This window comes from Watersipora subatra, chromosome 10 (genome assembly GCF_963576615.1).
Source record: "Watersipora subatra chromosome 10, tzWatSuba1.1, whole genome shotgun sequence".
NCBI lineage: Eukaryota > Metazoa > Bryozoa > Gymnolaemata > Cheilostomatida > Watersiporidae > Watersipora > Watersipora subatra.
Genome location: NC_088717.1, coordinates 22,858,264 through 22,879,328, shown reverse-complemented (window position 1 = coordinate 22,879,328; position 21,065 = coordinate 22,858,264). Strand labels below are relative to the sequence as shown.

The 21,065-nt window shown below is 31.5% G+C and overlaps 2 protein-coding genes across 2 annotated transcripts in view; both read right to left on the bottom strand.

The window, feature by feature from the left end:
* LOC137406882 (uncharacterized) overlaps positions 1-21,065 on the bottom strand; it is a 57,829-nt gene that overhangs the window by 17,399 nt on the left and 19,365 nt on the right. The gene's annotated exons all lie outside the window — the stretch shown is intronic.
* Positions 927-9,816, bottom strand: LOC137406478 (uncharacterized). The gene is made up of 5 exons (XM_068093062.1): positions 9,726-9,816; positions 8,849-8,893; positions 8,146-8,211; positions 5,134-5,178; positions 927-1,975 (listed from the first exon to the last, which is right to left on the bottom strand). Exons 1-5 carry the CDS (start codon positions 9,802-9,804, stop codon positions 1,788-1,790), a joined length of 423 nt encoding a protein of 140 aa, XP_067949163.1. The 5' UTR covers positions 9,805-9,816; the 3' UTR covers positions 927-1,787.

Genomic DNA, 21,065 nt, shown 5'->3' with positions numbered 1-21,065 from the left:
TATGAATCTAAATGAGATTCAAGTCAAGTGATTAGAAAATTTTAAAATAGCCAGAAATATTGTAACTGCTCATCATTACTGTAATAAATGCTTTGTCTTTTTTCTGTCTGAGTAAATTCTAAAAGTATTCGGAAAAATATAGTGCATTGCATAGGAATCATGGCCAAAGTCTTCAGATCCCCAGTCAAGCTAAATACCATCTAAACCACCTAGCAATCTTTTTACTTATGACAATGCTTGCATATTTGTCATTTTGGAACACTAGTAATAATGAACAATCAAAGACGATGAATGTGATTGCAATCGGTAGTCAATGTTTTACACCGATATTTATAACGCCACCTTTACTTGCTTTGATACTGGCAGCACCGAGTTCCAAACATCTTAACACAATCTTAAGCAGTCCTAGCCTCCATAGAACAAAATCAATGTACATTTGACGGTCAATTACAATGTTGGTCAGTGTGCATCTATGCAGTAGCTTTAGAAGCAAAGTCAGACTGTAAACTATGTTAGAACTTATATTTAGCTAATGGCTATATTTGCTCTGCTGCATTACAATTTCGTTCTGTAGTTTGGCTTTTGCAAAGTTTTTTTTTACAATATAATGTTTTCGGTCATCAGTTTTACAATCTCGGCAGACATTGGAATGTGTGTTTCATTTGCGTCCTTCAATAGTCAGGCTTTTAATAATTCTTGAGATATCTTGTACTTGTCTAAATATTCTGACAGATGCATCCTTCTTGACTTACTGGCTTTAATTTTTGGTATGGTTGTAGTTTATAATTAACTGGAAAATATTGCTCTTTATTATTCAAAAAATTTATTCGAGTTCATCACATACATTATTTACATAAATTACAGCTGCATAAAACTTCAGGTTAATTCAGGTTCAGTCAGCTTAAACCATAACTGACATGTACAGCTTTTATCATTTTTTCTATGTAAATCAGACAAGCTGATTCCAATTTCGTACATAAAATAAAGATTGGTTCACTAACTTTCAAAGTCATGAAAGCTTTTTAAAATGTTTCAATATCTGTCTCGAAAACTACACAGTCAGCACAACAAGCTCTGCCTATAAATATGGGATGTAATCAAGGTTTTAAGAAACGGAAGTTAAGGGTGTTTAGTCTGATTTAGAATGACAGAAATCGATGTCTTAAAACCCATTATTATTCAAATTCAGCTTTCAAAATAGTCTCAGTCTTTCATGAAAGGTAGATAATCTATTTAAAATTTCTCGTAGCTTGTTACAAGATGTTTAATAGGCGGCAGGCTCACAAAAATGAACTCTTAAAAGCGCGATAACAATGTTAGCTTGTGATAAAATTGTGATTTTTTGAGATCATTTTTTTGGCGTTCAGCCTATTAAACATCCTGTAACAAGTGACGAGCAATTTTAAATAGTTGATCTACCTTTCATAAAATACAGAGAAAACTTTGAAGACTGAATTTAGATAATAATGGGATGCAAGGCATCCATTTCTATCAATCAAATATGGAGTAAACATCCCAAATTTCCATTCCTAAAAAGCTAGCATACATCACATATTTATGGACGGAGCTTGTTGCGCCGATCGAGTTGTTTTCGAGCCCGATATAAAAATGCTATAAAAAAAACCTTTTTATTTTGAAAGTTAGTGAACCAATCTTTATTTTGAGTACAAAATAATAATCAGCGCGCCTGATTTACATAAAAAATATGATAAAAGTTGCATGTGGCGGTTATGGGTCAAACTTAGTTCAGGTTAACTCAGCATAAGAATATGTATTGAAATTCTGGTTCAATGCATAGTCTTAAGCATTAGGTCTCTGCATTTGTACTTTATCGACTTCCAATCTCGATCCATCGGATGTCTTTGCAGAAACTTGACTGCATCGTCCTTCCTTAATATTCTTTTGGACTGTATTTCATAAAGAAAAAAATCTTTTAAAGTCTTGACTTCTTCCATGGTCCAAAGGTTTCTGGCTTCTACAAAATTGAATGTTTAGAGCAATAGAACACAAAACGCATGTCGAACAATTTGTGCATTGAAAAGTTTGGTTGAACTATATCATTTCCTTTTTTTTGATACAGTTGAGGGTCTTCAGCTCGTAAATCTTGAAAACATTGCCAAATGCAGCCAGCTTTGACTGTTTAGCATTCTGCGTGTTTACTTAATGACATTTTTTATTAGTGAGCCATCAGTCAATAACATATATTTTGATTCTCGCTATTGGTGACAACTATGCGACAAGTATGTTTACACACAAAAATAAAGTTTGTGTAGTATGAGACCGGTAATGAAATTCCTATCGGACTATAAGGCAGTGAAATTTCTGTAAGTGTACAATAATAAGTTACATGTAAGTCATTTTATTGCATTTCATGAGCCATTAAATCTAGGTTGGTAAACCAGATGCGCTTGGCCAAGAGCTACGTGGTACAGCTTTTTTAAGCTTTATACAAAACACCATTGATTAGTGCCTAGTGGATTAATTAGTCTATTAATTTTGTGTTCAAATGAACGAAAACAATTTTTTACATAAAAAAATTGTTTCACTGTCCAGCACAAGCTTGGTATTGCTTTGTAAAAAAGCTAAATGCTTATATTTATTCCTTTTTTGCAAGTTTCAGCTGTGTCAGATGTGTTGCTGCAATCAACAGATCAAAAAACTTAGATCAATGGAACTCTGGGACTACCCAACTAACAATGGTATATTCCCAAAACTCTCCATGGATGTTCAACAAAAATTCAGAAGTGTTTCAGCAGAAAATTTCCACAAGATTATTTGTAGACACTTTCTAACGTTCGAGGAGCATTGTGGGAAATACATGGCTGGAACGTTCAGGAAATGATCTTAATATTCACAACACTCTCTCAATATTGGAAAAATGTTACATAACTTTTGACACAATTTATTTCTATGATGTTGCATCAAAGATATTAGCTAACATCCAGGGAATGTTACATTACAGACAAAACACTAATGGGATGTCAGTGTGTACACACATTTAAACAATTCGATAACGTTTCACAGAATGTTCCTCTGATGCTTTTAGAATGTACAGAGCTTAACCTTGACATAAAAGTTGATATTTATGCTATGATTAATGCTCTTAAACAAAAAGGTAATTGCACAAAAAGTAGCATTTTATTCTGTCTGCGCTGTTATTCCCAAATGACCTTTGCTGCACTATTTTATCTTGGCAAAATAGTACCTATATTAAATGACATACTAGCATATAACGTAAAAACATATAGATAAATTGTAACAAAACAAAGTTGTAACAATCAGTGGGGAAGTCTTTAACACATACAATTCAACTAACTTCAATACAAAACTTGTTCTAATAGAACCTAGTTGTTTTTGCCAATATTTGCAATGGAGTGCCAAAATCGAAATTTGCTACAATCCTATTTTTCGCAAAAGAAATCATTCAAATTTACCATAGTAAATCTTGGTTATTTTGGTTGCTTTTATATTTGTAATAAAAAGTCTATAAGGCTTTTGATTTGCTTCATTTTAAATAATTTTTCATTATCAAAGGACGACAACTTAAAAAAATACATCAAGCATTCCTGTAAAAATCTAGTTAGATTGTTACCGAAATAAACTTTGTTAACGCTATCATACCGTTGTTATAAAATGTTGTTATTGAATGTTCCAGCCATGTTCCAGGAAGATTACTTGAGAACGTTTTAGCTTAAACTACCATATAAAATTGACATGCATGATAACTGGAAAATTGTGGTGCAACATCATTTGCACCACAAATGAATGTTCCAGCAATGTTATAGGAAAATGACCTCAGAATGGTAGAGTCTAAACTTCCACATAGAAATAAATTGCAATGTAGCTGGGACACTGTTGTGCAACATAATTTTGAGGTTTAAATGATCTCTTAGGAATGCTTTAAAAAATTATCTCAAATTCTACAGCGTAACCATACACATAAAAATGGAAATAAAAAATTGTTTGTTTTGATATACAATGTTAGGATGATAGATTTCCATGAAATTGCGTAAACATTTTTTTGACATATTTTTAACAGAATAAAATGATGATCACCAGGTATCATTTGTAAGACATTCTATGCGTAACGTTACAGATCACCCCAGCAATATTCTTTTTATTTGAGATATATGTCGCACAATAATTTTTCAACTACATTGCAACTCAAAAAATATATACATGTTTACAATTGAACATTCAAAAGCAGCATTCTTTGACTATTGCTGGTACATGCAATAGCAATGTTCTCTTACAGCGTTATGATAATATTAACAATGTTTATTCCTATTAAATTTTGAAAAACTTTACTATAATAACTTTGTACAATATTCTGCAAAATATTATTTTAACATTGTTGTCACACTATACAATAATAATCATCGAAAAAAGTTGTTGTGTAGAAAATGATAAAAATGCTGGCTTGTAGCGTTATTTTACATGCAATGTTATGGCATGTCCCAGTAATGTTGTTAGTTAAAACGTAACGCTGTAACGTTCCAATTACATTGCAAGCCAGTGTTATATAGATATTTACACTCAAACATTCCAAAATAACATTTCTGTAACATTGCCAAGACATTAATTCAAAGTATGCTGATGCACCATAATGTTTCAACTAACTTGCAAGACAATTTTATATGTATGCTAACTGTCAAACAGTAATATTCTTGCAACACCACTTAGACATTCATTAGAAATTAAAAATGACGTCACACCACAATGTTCCAGTTACATTACATACCAATAAAATATCTATGTTTACACTTTAATGTTAATATGCAAAATTGTAAACTAGCATGATTAACCACATATTTATCTGCATTTTTAATAAATATATTTAATTTAGTAGCGAACGTGGTAAAAACTTAACAAAATCCAACAGCAAGCATCTATTAAGTGCATATAATTGATTTTCTGTGGTGGCCCAGATTTTTTTATAAAGGCAATAATGAAACCTACCACATAGGTTCATTTTTACCCATGTTTTAACCAAGCACTCGTGCATTTAAAATTGACTTGTAAACTTGGAGTTTGATTAAATTAAGCCGATCAGCGCATTTTAATTTAGGAATGATGGAAAAATTGAAAAAACCATCATGATTTGCCAAGTTGAATATTTGATATTGTACTCACTGAGATTCATCTTTTCCGCTATGTTTGGTGACTCTTTTGGTAAACCTGCAAAAAGAGGAGGAGCATTGATAGTAAACACTTGTTCATTGCGCTTTTGCTCGTAGAACACAATGTCAAACACTAAATACAAAATTCGGTGATAGTGACTATACCGCACAGATACAATTAGACAACTGATTTCCTGTGCAGCTTGTTCAACAGATACAGTAATAATGCTTAAAACAATCTACATACAGTGAAACTCGGATAAGTCGCCCTTGGATATATCGAACACATGGTTAACTCGAATGGATTTGCTTGGTTTGTTCCCACGCAATGATAAATGGCTTTAGATAACTCGACCAAAACTCCGTTAACTCGAACAGTTTTTTGCCAAATGGCTACCGAGACGGTTGTTACTATCGCTTTAGAATACCACTCTATTCTGAGCCATAGAGATAAACATCGACTTTTAGTAGTTCTTAGGCCTCGTCATTACCAACATCAGCAGATATTTTCATTAACGACTTTTCTAAAGGTTTGAAAAAATCAAATTTTACCAAACATCCGCTCAGCGATAAGCCCTTCAAAAGCAAGAAAAGCGAGGCAAAATTTGGATAACTTCAAAGTAATATCGGCAAAATTTATAATGGGTTTTTAATAGTAAAGCAATTTTGTAATAACTGAATTACTGCAAAGTTGATCTTGGTTAAAACGCTCGGTAGAAAAATACGTATGTATTTTTTCTGAGCGTTTTAACAGCGATCAAGTTTTGCCAATTTTAATCTGAGAACGTCCTGGCCGTCACATCTCCTAAAGCAACAAACAAATCTCAAGTGATAGAAAAATATCTATACTTTCTGATTAAAAATATTTAAAACTTCACATGAGAGACCCTTTAACTTGCAACAAGCAATCTATGCTTTTGATTGATATATAGTTTGTATATGTACATGTATCTACGGATAAATATATGCACTTATGACTGTCCTGATAACTTGAACACTCTAATAACTCGAACACTTTTGCTTGATCCCTTGAAGTTTGAGTTATCCGTGTTTCACTGTATATATATTTCTCAAAGTATGTGTGTATGTTTGTCCCTCCGGCTATAGCTATTAAATTCTTAGAATAAAGACTCCGTACCCAAGAACAAATGATCTCGGTCCTACCATTTACCAATTTGACTGGCGTAACCATTAGGCCAATGAGATTGAGTCGCAAGCTTGCGGATATAAGTCATTATATGAGAGCAAATATCCAACGGCTTTGTGTACTAAGCAGGGCGATTGCGTAAGAGATTGTTATTAGTTAACTTACTAACATTTTCCAATTGCATTCTGCCAGGCAATTCTCATTACACAAATGTCCTCACGATATGTACACAGTTTGAAAGTTAGAATGGCAAATGTTGTTATATGCTAAATACAAATCAATTTTCTGATCAAAGACTTTTTTATTAACTGCACAACGTCGGGTAGCACAGCTAGTCTAAAGATAAAAAAACCAATGTACTTGCATACTCGTTAGCAATACTCAGATCTTTTATATCATCGTTTTTTTCATTTGTTGCAAAATTGATAAAAAAGAGCTATAATATTAAGGTTTTAATGTTTATTAGCATATTACTCCACAGTAGTTGGTAACTTTTTTAAAAATTTACAATTTATTATACTTTTTTTCCTCATTTTCAAGTTATATCCATATTTTGATTGCAGCTTTCCCTAAAAAGCTAATAAAATTCATCAGCAAACAGACACAAACAAAAACCTTATTTAGTTATAAATATAAATTTTTAATCCTAAACTTTAAATAAAAGGCAATAGTCCTTAGCAAATATGTTGGTTATTTTGCAATTGATGCTAATTTTATTATAAACACAGTGAAAGTTGTCAATTTGTATATCCAGATTAAATTGCAGTTAAATATATCTGAGTTTAAATTGCATAAACAAGTTACAAAATTAACGGCCGGCTTGTGCGCACATAACTCTGATTACTCTCATATAAAAGCAGTTTCACCAACGCTAGTATTATTGCTCAACAGATAATCATATGAATTCTATTCATCCTACAATATGTGAATACTTCATGTTTGTTACGCGTCTAACACAGCTGGTTATCGCAAAGAAGGAATTACGTCAAAAATGAAGATTTATCTTAGCAAAACTGAAGCCAGACTAGAATGTAACCATGCTTTTCAGTTGCCTCCTTGTAAGTACGGCACTATAGACCAGTTGATTGATTGTTCATTAATCTGAAATGTTTTATGCAAACCATACAAAGGTCTGCAATGTTTTTCTGTGATAGGTCTGTTTAGTGTGTTGCATTTCTAGGTCTTCTTATATGCAAATTGTCATTAATTCGCCGTATTAAGAGTTTTTAGGTTTGATTTATTCATGAGAAAAATACATGTGAGAAAAAAACGATATCCAATGTTTTTACTGTAACAAACAATTGATAATAAATTAGACCATTTCGCAAAAGATTTGATTGTAAATTAATCAAATAAAGCCAATATTTTATTCAATCAGCAATAAGTACATAAACAGCTTTACATTGGAAGCATGAAAATGATTCTTTCATCTTTAAACCTACAGTTTTATTTTTTTTCACAAATAATAGGCCACCACACATGCTTTTTCAAATTGAAAAGTTTACACATGATTTTATTTATTTGTTATTAATAATGAATTTATGTGAAAACTCTCAATCTCAATGCATCTAGTTTTTTAAATACGTAGCATTGAGACAAAAATTGAGCTAAAAGTTTAATTTATTTATCACACATTTCACTTTTTGTACCGTTTTTAACCTTTGCCAAACAAAAGCTCAGTAATAAATATTCAAAAACTCACTCAGTTGTAAAGCATCGTCATTTTGAAGATTGCTTAAGATAATTAAGTATTTTCTCTGAAGACTGATTAAAATTGCCAACAGTCATTTTTAAATGGGGGAATGTACATTTAACAACCATGGCGAATATAAAATTTCAACAACCATGTTGTTAAAATGTTATATTCCCTAGTCTTACCTGAATCGTTCGGTACAATTGTATTGTCTGGTCCAGAGGGTTTTACATTTTGAACATTATCATTTCCTGCAACAAAAGGTTTAAGTTAGTTGAAGAATCTAATAAGCAATAAGAAGCATAGATGTAGTTTAACAATCGTTATTAGTAATCTGGTGAGCACTTTCCATCACAGCAACCAATGTCCACAATCCAAACTTAGACTTCCTATCAAGTTATAACTGATGTAAATTACACCGCAAGACTCTTCTGTTTCCTAACCAATTTGAGCCTTGCCTTTCTTAGGTTGTTTGAAATTTTGATGACAACAAAACGAGTGTGGTATGCATTCAATTATTGGGTCGTGCTTGTTATGCACTGAAGCGCTGAAGTAGCCAAGCGTCAAACCCAAATTTATTAAATGACATTATTTGGTTGCCCATTTGGATAGTTTTAAGATTCAATAAATTACCTTGTGGCTTCAATTTCACTGTTGTTTTCTTTTGCAAACAACAGCCAGTAATAGAACAACTGCACTACATAATTGTCTTTATTTGACAACTGTCTTTTAACAAATACGTATTTTATATAATCACAAAAAAGGTTTCAATTCAGTTTGCAAATGAATCTACAAAATGACCAGATGGATTTTTGTGGCTTACTTTCTAATTAAAAATAAAGACAGACAGCTTAATGTTACACTGTTTAAATGGCTTCACATACATACCATCCTTTCGTGACTCCATGGTTGGCTCCGTTACTTCTTCTGAAACTAAAAAGAAAAGGCTGCAATGAGTTAATTGATTGGTAATTTTCATCCTTTTTACCAATTAATTTAATTTCTCTTTTTACTTGTTCTATTATTTAAATAATAAATATAAAGCCAATTGACAGATATCTGAAACACAAAATTGTCTTGAAACCATCACTGTAATTGTTTGCAAATGGGTGACCTGTCTATCATGCCAAACTTCAACTCCATTGCATTACCTAGTTATTACTAATAATTAGCTAATAGATTTGTCAAACTTGCTGAACAAACGTTCATATACTTACTGTTATAAAAATTTTATTTTTTCAATATTCAGTGGAACGAATAAAACACCGAAAGTCTTCGAAATATTTATGAACAGTACATTAACTAAAATTGATAATAGTCGCTCAGGGCTGTTGAAATTAGGTAAAAAACTACCAAATCAACCAAATAATTAAGTCTCATGTATATAGGTTTTTAAATAAATTTAAAACTTGGTAATGCACAAGTTTGATTTGATATAAAGCTTTCCATTTTTAGTGTATGTGTTTTAAAAATTTGGCAAATCTATCAGTGGTAGTACATTTGGAAGTACGCTTATAAGAAAAAATTATTTAGTATTAAGTTTTGACTACGTTACTTATTTGCTGAAAAGCACAATGTCTGAAAGTGAACTTTTCAACAGATCACAAAATATAGGCATCTTAATTATAATGTACAACTCAAGCTGTTTCATGTGGTATCAGTTGGAAATACCTAGTTAGGTGCAGTTATTGGGTGATAACAGAGAAAGCTTTTATGAGATAAGACATGAATTACTGACTTTACAAAACTTGAATTCAATACTAACCTTCAAACTCATCATCGACGTTGATAGAGTCTAGCGACTGGCCGCAGTATGACGCCATGTTTCCACTGTCTGCAGCCATAAGAATTTTGGAAATTTTTGCAAGCTGTGTGGCTTCATCAGAGAGGCGATAATACTGTCGGTGTACCCTAATATCGTGCCCCATGAAGTTGGCAAGAGAATCAAGTTCGTTTTTTTTTAGGTTTAGTATTTGTGCCATGGTGGCTACCTGCTTTCGGAGACTTGTTGAGCGCAATCCAGTTCTAGAACCTATTTTCAAAATAATAAATAAAGCATGGATTAAAAAGTAATAATAGGAGTAAGGTCTATCAACAAGTTACTTAGTTCTGTGAACCCTCCATTTTTTCAAATATAATTTCAAAAACTTTAGTCAGATAAATTGGTGCATTGGGCATTTGAGATCTCTAAAGATGACAAGTTTTGTCCTTTCTATTTTGAAATATTTATATCACTTCCCAAAACAAAGTAAAACTGTGAAAATAGGAATGTGCAGAACTCAAGCATTAAAAAAACAGCTTAGGTTTTAACGAGTCAAATTTTAGTTAAAAGCAGAACAACAATTCACGCTTATTGATGAGCGAGAATTAAGAATTTTTCATTATTGTGCCCCTAGGTTGAAGTATTATTGTATAGCTGGAACAATTTATTACATATGTACATGCTTTGTGCATGGTTAAATATTTTCATTTTTTAAACTTTTGTTTTTGAATTGAAAAAAAAATGTATAGTAACTCGAAACTAAGTTGTAATTAACGTCCAAATGCACAACTAGTTATTCCTCGATATTCCCATTCTACAGGTTTTAATAGTAACCAAACTCAAAACCCTTTTTGAACTCAAAACCCTTTTCAAACTCAAAAGCCTTTTCGAACTCAAAAGCCTTTTTGTACTTCCAATTACAATATATCATGCTACAGTGGCTTTATAATTGTTTAAATCTTTGTGTAGCTTTGCAATTATGGATTAAAGTCATGGTACAACCAACAATAACTTTTGACACGATACTTATATTACATTACCGTTAATTAGCTCATGAGAAATGTTTCAAAAGTTTGCAGATATTCTATAGCTCTGGTTAATATTTCTGTATAATTATCAAGTGTTTTGGTCATTATTGTAAATGATCAAGCTTGTACAGTAAATAATCTCCAAGCTTGGCTATAATTTTGGTCACCATGCTGTAAACACATCGATATACAATGCCTAAAAAGTTGTGCTCAAAACATTCTTCACTGAACATATAGATTCTTCGAACTCACTTTTGAAAGGTTTCCATTCCACTTTGACAGCACTTTTTGGCATCTGCATCTGGTTCACTGGTGGTGCAGCTGTAAAATATTTCCCACAGACATGTTCCAGCTCTTTGAAATTATATCAATTAGATAAAGAATTAAGTATCAAACTTTTATGAAGTATTAGAGTAGTAAAAACATACCGTATCTTGTTAAACTTATTGGTGATGATGCGAAGAGAGGAGTATTCTGAGATTCCATGAATGTGTTCTTTTCAAGATCAGATTGTTCAACGTGTTCGACACTCAACCTTTCTATAACAAAACAGCCAAAATTCATAAAAATAGGTTATAACGATTTTCTTTTCAGCGTCTACTTTTTAAAAATCACAACATTTGTCTATGTATTCGTTCTAGGAAATCTTTTCTGTATTTTGTTTTTAGCAAGTTATTATATTACGTATTATGTTAAAAATTCGACTGAAAATTTTATATTACTAGAACCATATGTAGACGTTCCGGATAATTCTAGAAATATGACATTGCAACTTTGTCACAAGGTTATTTGGCGACACATTTTTAACATTGCAGCAACATTGTAAAAAATCATGCTGCATGAACATAATTTATATGGTGTTTCAGTAACGTTGTAGAAAATACGTTGCTGAACATTTACGAAATGTTATTGCACTACACTCCGACATTTGGGATAGAACACTATGTAATATTCTACCAGCATTCCTTCTATATCTTTGCCTCAGAAATATTAACTAACATCCCAAAAATAGTTAATGTGAACCATTCAAGGACACAAATTTTAAGAACTATTTCAGTAAATTTAAATTTGCACTCCAAACAGGTTAAAATTTTTAAGAGATGCAATATGGCATTGATGTAAGTCCAAATTACCAGCAAATATTGGTTTAACTTTACAACTGCATGTGATGGCAATTGCAATGCAAGGAATAAGTTATTGCAATTCCGCAAGTTTCCAACTAACAATTTTGCGTTCGCAGAACGTTCCAGGGATGTTCTGAAAAGTCCCAAAAACGTTTCATTAAAATTGTCACAATATTATTTGTAGACACATTTTCAAAGTTCCAGCAAAGTATGGAATGTTTTCAACGTTTCATACTTTGCTGGAATGTATTTCCCATAACATCCCAGCAAGATTGTGGGAAATACGTTGCTGGAATGTTTATCAAATAATATTGCATAACATTCTCACAATATCAGGAGAACATTGCATATTATTCCATAAACATTTCTTCCATGAGGTTGTCTAAAAGTTATTAGCTAACATTCCAGGTAGGTTACACCTAGAACTCTGATGGGATGCATTGTGAATGAGTAGAAATTCTCAAACATTGCCGAAGCTTATTAATGATATGTGCTAGGACATTATGTATATGCTAGTACATTATGTATATGCTGGTTCATTATGTATATGTTAGTACATTATGTATGTGCTAGTATATTATGTAAATGCTAGTACAATATGTATATGCTAGTTCATTATGTATATGCTAGTACATTATGTATATGCTAGTACATTATGTATGTGCTTGTACATTATCTATGTGCTAGTACAATATGTATATGCTAGTACATTATGTATATGCTAGTATATTATGTATGTGCTAGTATATTATGTATATGCTAGTACAATATGTATATGCTAGTACATTATGTATATGCTAGTACATTATGTATGTGCTAGTATATTATGTATATGCTAGTACAATATGTATGTGCTAGTATATTATGTATATGCTAGTACAATATGTATGTGCTAGTACAATATGTATATGCTAGTACATTATGTATATGCTAGTACATTATGTATATGCTAGTACATTATGTTTGTGCTTGTACATTATGTATGTGCTAGGACATTATGTATATGCTAGTACATTACGTATATGCTGGTTCATTATGTATATGTTAGTACATTATGTATGTGCTAGTATATTATGTAAATGCTAGTACAATATGTATATGCTAGTACATTATGTATATGCTAGTACATTATGTATATGCTAGTACATTATGTATGTGCTTGTACATTATCTATGTGCTAGTACATTATGCATATGCTGGTACCATATGTATATGTTTGTACATTATGTTTATGCTGGTACATTATGTATATGCTAGTACATTATGTATATGCTAGTACATTATGTATATGCTAGTACATTATGTATGTGCTTGTACATTATGTATGTGCTAGGACATTATGTATATGCTAGTACATTATGTATACGCTGGTTCATTATGTATATGTTAGTACATTATGTATGTGCTAGTATATTATGTAAATGCTAGTACAATATGTATATGCTAGTACATTATGTATATGCTAGTACATTATGTATATGGTAGTACATTATGTATGTGCTTGTACATTATGTATGTGCTAGGACATTATGTATATGCTAGTACAATATGTATATGCTAGTACATTATGTATATGTTAGTACATTATGTATGTGCTAGTATATTATGTAAATGCTAGTACATTATGTTTATGCTAGTACATTATGTATGTGCTTGTACATTATCTATGTGCTAGTACATTATGCATATGCTGGTACAATATGTATATGTTAGTACATTATGTATATGCTGGTACATTATGTATATGCTAGTACATTATGTATATGCTAGTACATTATGTATATGCTAGTACATTATGTATGTGCTTGTACATTATGTATGTGCTAGGACATTATGTATATGCTAGTACAATATGTATATGCTAGTACATTATGTATATGCTAGTACATTATGTATGTGCTAGTATATTATGTATATGCTAGTACAATATGTATATGCTAGTACATTATGTATATGCTAGTACATTATGTATGTGCTAGTATATTATGTATATGCTAGTACAATATGTATGTGCTAGTATATTATGTATATGCTAGTACAATATGTATGTGCTAGTACAATATGTATATGCTAGTACATTATGTATATGCTAGTACATTATGTATATGCTAGTACATTATGTTTGTGCTTGTACATTATGTATGTGCTAGGACATTATGTATATGCTAGTACAATATGTATGTGCTAGTACAATATGTATATGCTAGTACATTTTGCATATGCTAGTACAATATGTATGTGCTAGTACATTATGTATATGCTAGTACATTATGCATATGCTGGTACAATATGTATATGTTAGTACATTATGTATATGCTATATATATATTACGTATATGCTAGTACATTATGTCTCTGCAAAGAATAGCCATTCCTTAGCATTTTCTATAACACGGGCTGCAAACACATTATTCAAAAATTTAAAAACAGTTTTAAATAGATCTTTTAACAATTTAAAAATGTTATAGTACTGTAAATAGTTATGCAGTGTTAACCTTAGCTATTTAACTGCGCTTTATGAGGATAATAAGATTTAACACAAACATTTGTTAGCACTTTTTACCTGATGAGTTGGTGCGGCTGTTAACTAGCTTCTCACTGTCATCTAATTGTTCATCATCTGCAACAATGAGATTTACATTACTAAACAACATTTAATTATCAAATATGACTTACAGACTAGTAACATACTAGTAAATTGGGATCTGTGATATAGAATTGGATAATTAGAAAATTGGCTATTGTTTGATAGAAAAACTGTTTAGCATACCGTAATAAGTTATTCCAGGAGATAGAGGCAAAATTGCTTCAGGCCTTTCTCCAGTTCTAGAACCTATTTTCAAAATAATAAATAAAGCATGGATTAAAAAGTAATAATAGGAGTAAGGTCTATCAACAAGTTACTTAGTTCTGTGAACCCTCCATTTTTTCAAATATAATTTCAAAAACTTTAGTCAGATAAATTGGTGCATTGGGCATTTGAGATCTCTAAAGATGACAAGTTTTGTCCTTCCTATTTTGAAATATTTATATCATTTCCCAAAACAAAGTAAAACTGTGAAAATAGGAATGTGCAGAACTCAAGCATTAAAAAAACAGCTTAGGTTTTAACGAGTCTAATTTTAGTTAAAAGCAGAACAACAATTCACGCTTATTGATGAGCTAGAATTAAGAATTTTTCATTATTGTGCCCCTAGGTTGAAGTATTATTGTATAGCTGGAACAATTTATTACATATGTACATGCTTTGTGCATGGTTAAATATTTTCATTTTTTAAACTTTTATTTTTGAATGGAAAAAAAATGTATTCTAACTCGAATCTAAGTTGTGATTAACGTCCAAGTGCACAACTAGTTATTTCTCGATATTCCCATTCTACAGGTTTCAATAGTACCCAAACTCAAAACCCCTTTTGCACTCAAAACCCTTTTCGAACTCAAAAGCCATTTCGAACTCAAAAGCCTTTTCGTACTTCCAATTACAATATATCATGCTACAGTGGCTTTATAATTGTTTAAATCTGTGTGTAGCTTTGCAATTATGGATTAAAGTCATGGTACAACCAACAATAACTTTTGACACGATACTTATATTAGATTACCGTAATTAGCTCATGAGAAATGTTTCAAAAGTTTGCAGATATTTTAACGCGCTGGTTAATATTTCTTTATAATTTCCAAGTGTTTTGGTCGTTATAGTAAATGATCAAGCTTGTAAAGTAAATGATATTCAAGCTTGGCTATAATTTTGGTCACCATGCAGTGAACACAACAATATACAATTCTTTTTAAATTGTGCTCAAAACATTCTTCACTGAACATTATAACGACTTTTTGGACTCACTTTTTGAAGGTTTCCATTCCGCTTTGACAGGACTTTCTGGTGTCTGCATCTGGTTCACTCGTGGTGTAGCTGTAAAATATTTCCCATAGACATGTTCCAGCTCTTTGAAATTGTGTCAATCAAGTAAAGAATTAAGTATCAAACTTTTATGAAATGTTGGACTAGTAAAAGCATACCACATCTTGCTAAACTTATTGGTGATGATGCGAAGAGAGGAGTATTCTGAGATTCCATGAATGTGTTATTTTCAAGGTCAGATTGTTCAGCGAGTTCGACACCTATTTTTTCTGTAACAACATGACCGCAAATGTTAACAAAGTTTATTCCTATCAAACTCAACAGAACATTATTATAATATATTTGCACAACATTATGCAAAATTCTATATGTTTTAACTTGATTACCATTACCTGCATGAAACTTATTTGATGTTTCGTCCTCAGCTTGCCACTTAGTGTTTACTACAAAATATATTTGAAATACCTTAATAGCAACTAAGTTACAATTAACCTTTAATTTTGCTATTTGAAAAAGTCTATTGTTACTAAATCCATATTACTAAATTTTCTTGAAAGTTCATCATTGTGCATTTATGAGTATTTATTTTTGATCTGTTGTCACATTATTTTGCTCTAAGAAGGGGAGATCACAAACAATTCTAGGCCAGCGTATGGTAAGATTTGTGCTTTTGTGCTCCAACCAGCTAGTGTTAAATATAGCAGAGATAACTGCATATATAATTACCTGCGCTAACAACAGCCCTTTCTCTTGCCGCTGACAGGATCTCTAAAAGTTGAATCCAATTGTTATTGTTTTTGTACAATAAGTCACTGTATTTAATTAACAACATTATTGCAACATATTTCAAAAATGACAAACATGGAAACCTTACCTTGATACTCTACGCAATGAAGAGCCGAAGAAGCTATCACTTGGGCAAAGTAACAAGGGCTTTCAAAATTAGTGAGTAGTGGCGCCTGCAATTGAAAGGACCATCATTGTGTGTCTAAAAGTTTCTATGTTAAATACTCAACAGACCTATTAATTTTTTTAGATGTAAGTAGCAAGATACCCTAAAATAGTTTTTGGAGCCGCAAACCAATATTTAGCAAGGATTTCTGAAAAAAATTTATGAGCATTTCTATTCAACTTGAATCTTTGGGCAAATATTTTTAGCAGAGTTGTACTAGAACAAACAGCTTAAAAATAGAAATTTTTTAAATGGCTGTAATCTTCAAACCAGGAATACTTTTGATAGACTAGAACCTTAGAGGAATTCTAGCAGGCCTTTAGATTAATGACCTACATCAGGTTTGTCCAAGTTATTAATATTTTATGGATGTATCAGTCTGTTTATACGAAAGGGTTTGTCATCAAAATAATAGTTGACTTGTTAATCAGTTTTAGCATAGTTTTTGTCACACCAATGACATTAATAACAGTATTTTAGGGTAGCAAAATGCTACATACCGCAACACTTATATTTGAAAACTGTTTTTATTTGAACGACGACTCGGATTAAATGCCACTATAGGAAAAATTTTAAAAACATAGCGGCTCCCTTTAATTGAACATAAATTTAATTTACTGCCACTTTGACATTCAATAACCTTTGCAAAAATTATCATTGCAAGTAATCCATAAAAAAGTGTCCTCAAATCGCAATAATAAGGACTTTATTGCATCAACAACAATTAATTATTTAGTTCGCTATCAGTAAGACTTACATGGAATAGATTCTGTATCCACACTGTTTTTTTGAAAGCCTCACCATTTTGAGGTAGCTTGAGAGAGGATCCAGCTTGAGCTGCAATGATGCTATTTCGTTAAACCATGACAATCAACATGTCATATACTTGTTCTGTTGATTTTAAATCAGACATTCAAACTGAGAACAGAGTAACGCTTTGAAAAAGCAAATAGATTTCAGCAACCATGCTTAATATTTACCTGCAACTGGTAGACAGTCCGCCTCCTAAAATATTGAATCAGTTTAAATTATTTTGAAAGTTTCAACTTATTTCCGAAGTGATTTATGTAAATGCTTGCAAAAAATACCTTATGATAGTTGTTTTGAACAACTGCAATATTTTACTGTTTAATATTTTACACTGATATGCAGCAGCTTAACTATCGCTCCTTCAAAACCTATATCATTATACTCCTAGTGTTTTTTATACATCACTTCCAGGAACATGCCTAAAAACAAGCAATACCCTAGAAAATCAACAAAGAAAGACAGATGAGGCAAATTTCACTTACCCTTACAGAAATATCTTCTAATTTAACACTTTTTTTGTGCCCATCCTCAAGATATTTTATTTTCACCAACGCTGCAAAAAATATTTTGTATTAATTAGTTGACACAGGAACTGTTGTTGAACTTGAACCAAAAGTTGTTTTGTCAAGAGATATGAATCTAGGCTCGAAGCAGGAATGCGGAATCATTCTAGCATATTTTTATAGAATCTGTTTGTCATGGCTAGCAATTTTATAAGCAATTCAGTAGCTCCAATGTTGATAAAACAATCTGGTTTACTGACAAATCTTATAAATGCATGCTTTTAAATGAAATGAATCATTTAATTTATCATGAGCTAAAACATGTAAAGCATTGAGGAGTTTGATTTTCTGATGTTTTGTGTTATAATTTGAGCTCGAATTCTTGCATTAAAATTTTATAAAAAACATAACTTGAACATAAAATTTTTTTATTTAATATTCATATCAAATTGTTCAAAATAGTAAAAACTCAAATACAACTCACCCTTGTTGCGTGGAAAACCAATCACTACAGCTTCAAAAACTCCTTCATTTTGGTAGACAGCGTATACGTGATCGCCAATTGTAATCGGCTGTAATAAACATAACTATCTGGGTAACACAGCTGATAAGCTAAATATTTATAAAAGTAATTTTGTCATTGAAATTATTATTCATTAGATGAGAGGTAGCACTTACAGTTCCATTTGCAGTCATTCTTTGCTCTATATTATTCTTGCTCCGAAGCTGTAAGATACATCATATTGCATCTAGTGTTTGAAATTCTACACTTATTGTACACTTTTCAAAATCAACTAGAAAATGAATCTTTTGAAACTTTATTTAACTTTCTGCATTCTGATATCTGAATACCCTTAGGAAGTATTTTTCAGCTAGTCATAGTCTTATGCTGCTAGAAATCTTGGCGCGAGTTTTTAATGTCTAGAAACACCATTACACTAAGGGGAGGTTTACACATACTTCTGTTTTTCTACTAGATATTTTGAAATGGCGTGACAAAAACTGTTGAACTTGATGCGGTGAAAGATTTCCAACAGCGAAATATAGAGTATTACGTTTTAGTCATGGTCTGCCATACATTGAGCAGAAATGGACTTGCTACTGATTATGCAATACTACAGAAGCAGAATTTAGAGAACAAAGAAAACTATTTAATGGTGGTTTGGAATAACAAGATTATAAGGATTGCAGTCTTAACATGGTGTGAGCACTAAGAGCAGTGTCTAAGAAATAGTTTAATCTCATTTGACTGACACTCAAGAAATTACACAATAAATACATATTTTATAATTTCAATCTTTTCTGTCCATTCTGTTTCATTCTGATAATGGCGCAATTAAGATACGAAAACAATCAGGTACTGTGAGAAATGGAAATAAAGGGAGAAAGAGGGAGAGTGAGATCAAGAGATAGGGAAACTAATTGGTAGTAATATGTGGCATTCCAAGTAACACAAGCCATGCAGATAATTCGTAAAAGATAAAATTTGGAGCCTATTTTCTAAGTATGTTTATAACATGGCCTTTATTGCATCACATCGAAGATATTCAATTTGCATCTGACAGAATTTGGTGTCATGCAAGTTTTAGTGTGTTCCATGACTATTACTGCACTCATATCTTTAATAATGGATACACCTTTGCCTATCTAAACAACTGCCACATTTCCTGAAATCACTGCAACATAGTACACGCTTAAATTATGCAGTGTACAACAATTTAACTATGTCTCAAAGTATCAAAATATGCTATGCACCATCCTCCCACTTTTATCCCAAAGCATATATCAAGCAAATAAGATGCACCACTGCTAAAGTTTTAACTGTATCAAATTTTAGATATGTTTCAAATAAATGTTTGTAGTGTAGAGTTTTATATATCACAAGGTTTACTAACATAAACAACATAAGAATTTGTTCCACAGTGAAACAGTAAGGATAAATAGCATAAAGCATGAAACTCAAATAATTGCTTTATCTGAAATTCAAAGTTACAAGGATTTAGAGGTTTAACTTAAGAAAAATATGTCAAGTTGTTTTTTATTAATTTCTCTGGATTTTTTATTAGAAAATTTGTGTTCTCAGACTAGTACTAGTGCTAGTACTTCAGCTAAGAAAAGCGTTTTCCAGTCAGAAAGAAACTTTTGCGCAGTCAAAGACTTATACATAACCCTTGATTGTTTAAAGTTGAGTATTAACTGAATTCATTGTTTTGCTCATCAGAAAGTTTACTGAACTAAAATATTTTAAAAGAACAGATGGCTAAAAAGATGTCATGTTTCTAAGAGACCAACAACACAAAATTTTAGCTTTCTTAAATTGAAAAAAGTACATTAAAGTTGGAAATATACATTAAAATGTAGATACCTTAATTACTCAGGTGATTTTCAAAGAAAAGTCTAATTAACCGATAGTAGAATCTTACCTCCATTTTGAAGTATAACTAGCTGTACAAACTTTCAGATAAATCAAATGTCTTAGTAATGCTACTACGCTGCTTGAGAACATTAGCCAATTGCAGCACTCCTAGACCAATAGGAATGCAAATGGAGCTGAAACGCAATTTTGAATACTCAAACGGAATTTGCAACACAATGATTGCAAAGATGTGTAAAATCTGCCCTTTGATCTTTTTTATATTAACCATTGTGATTGGTAGATGTTAAAAATAATATTTCTATCATATCAAATATTGACTATCAGCGAACTATTGACTACCAGCTTGGTAGACCGACCCACAAACCAATGCACTAATCATTTGTAGAATTATTGTGCATATCATTTTTCTCAGTGTTTTATCGGCATATTTGATGATTTCTCCTTGCCTACTAGACTGCCATGGTATTTTTTGCTAAAATATTATACAAGTTTCCGGTGATATATTTACCATCCAATTTATTTAAATTGTTATTAATTTTTGTGTCAATTGGTTTAGATAGTTCATGATTTTGAGATCAGTAGAAATCATGCGGTCAATACAATTTTGCACAAAAACCATAAGTTAGTTTTATGCACAATTTGGTTAGTAAGAAAATTTATGTCACCTTATAACTAACAGCTAGATTG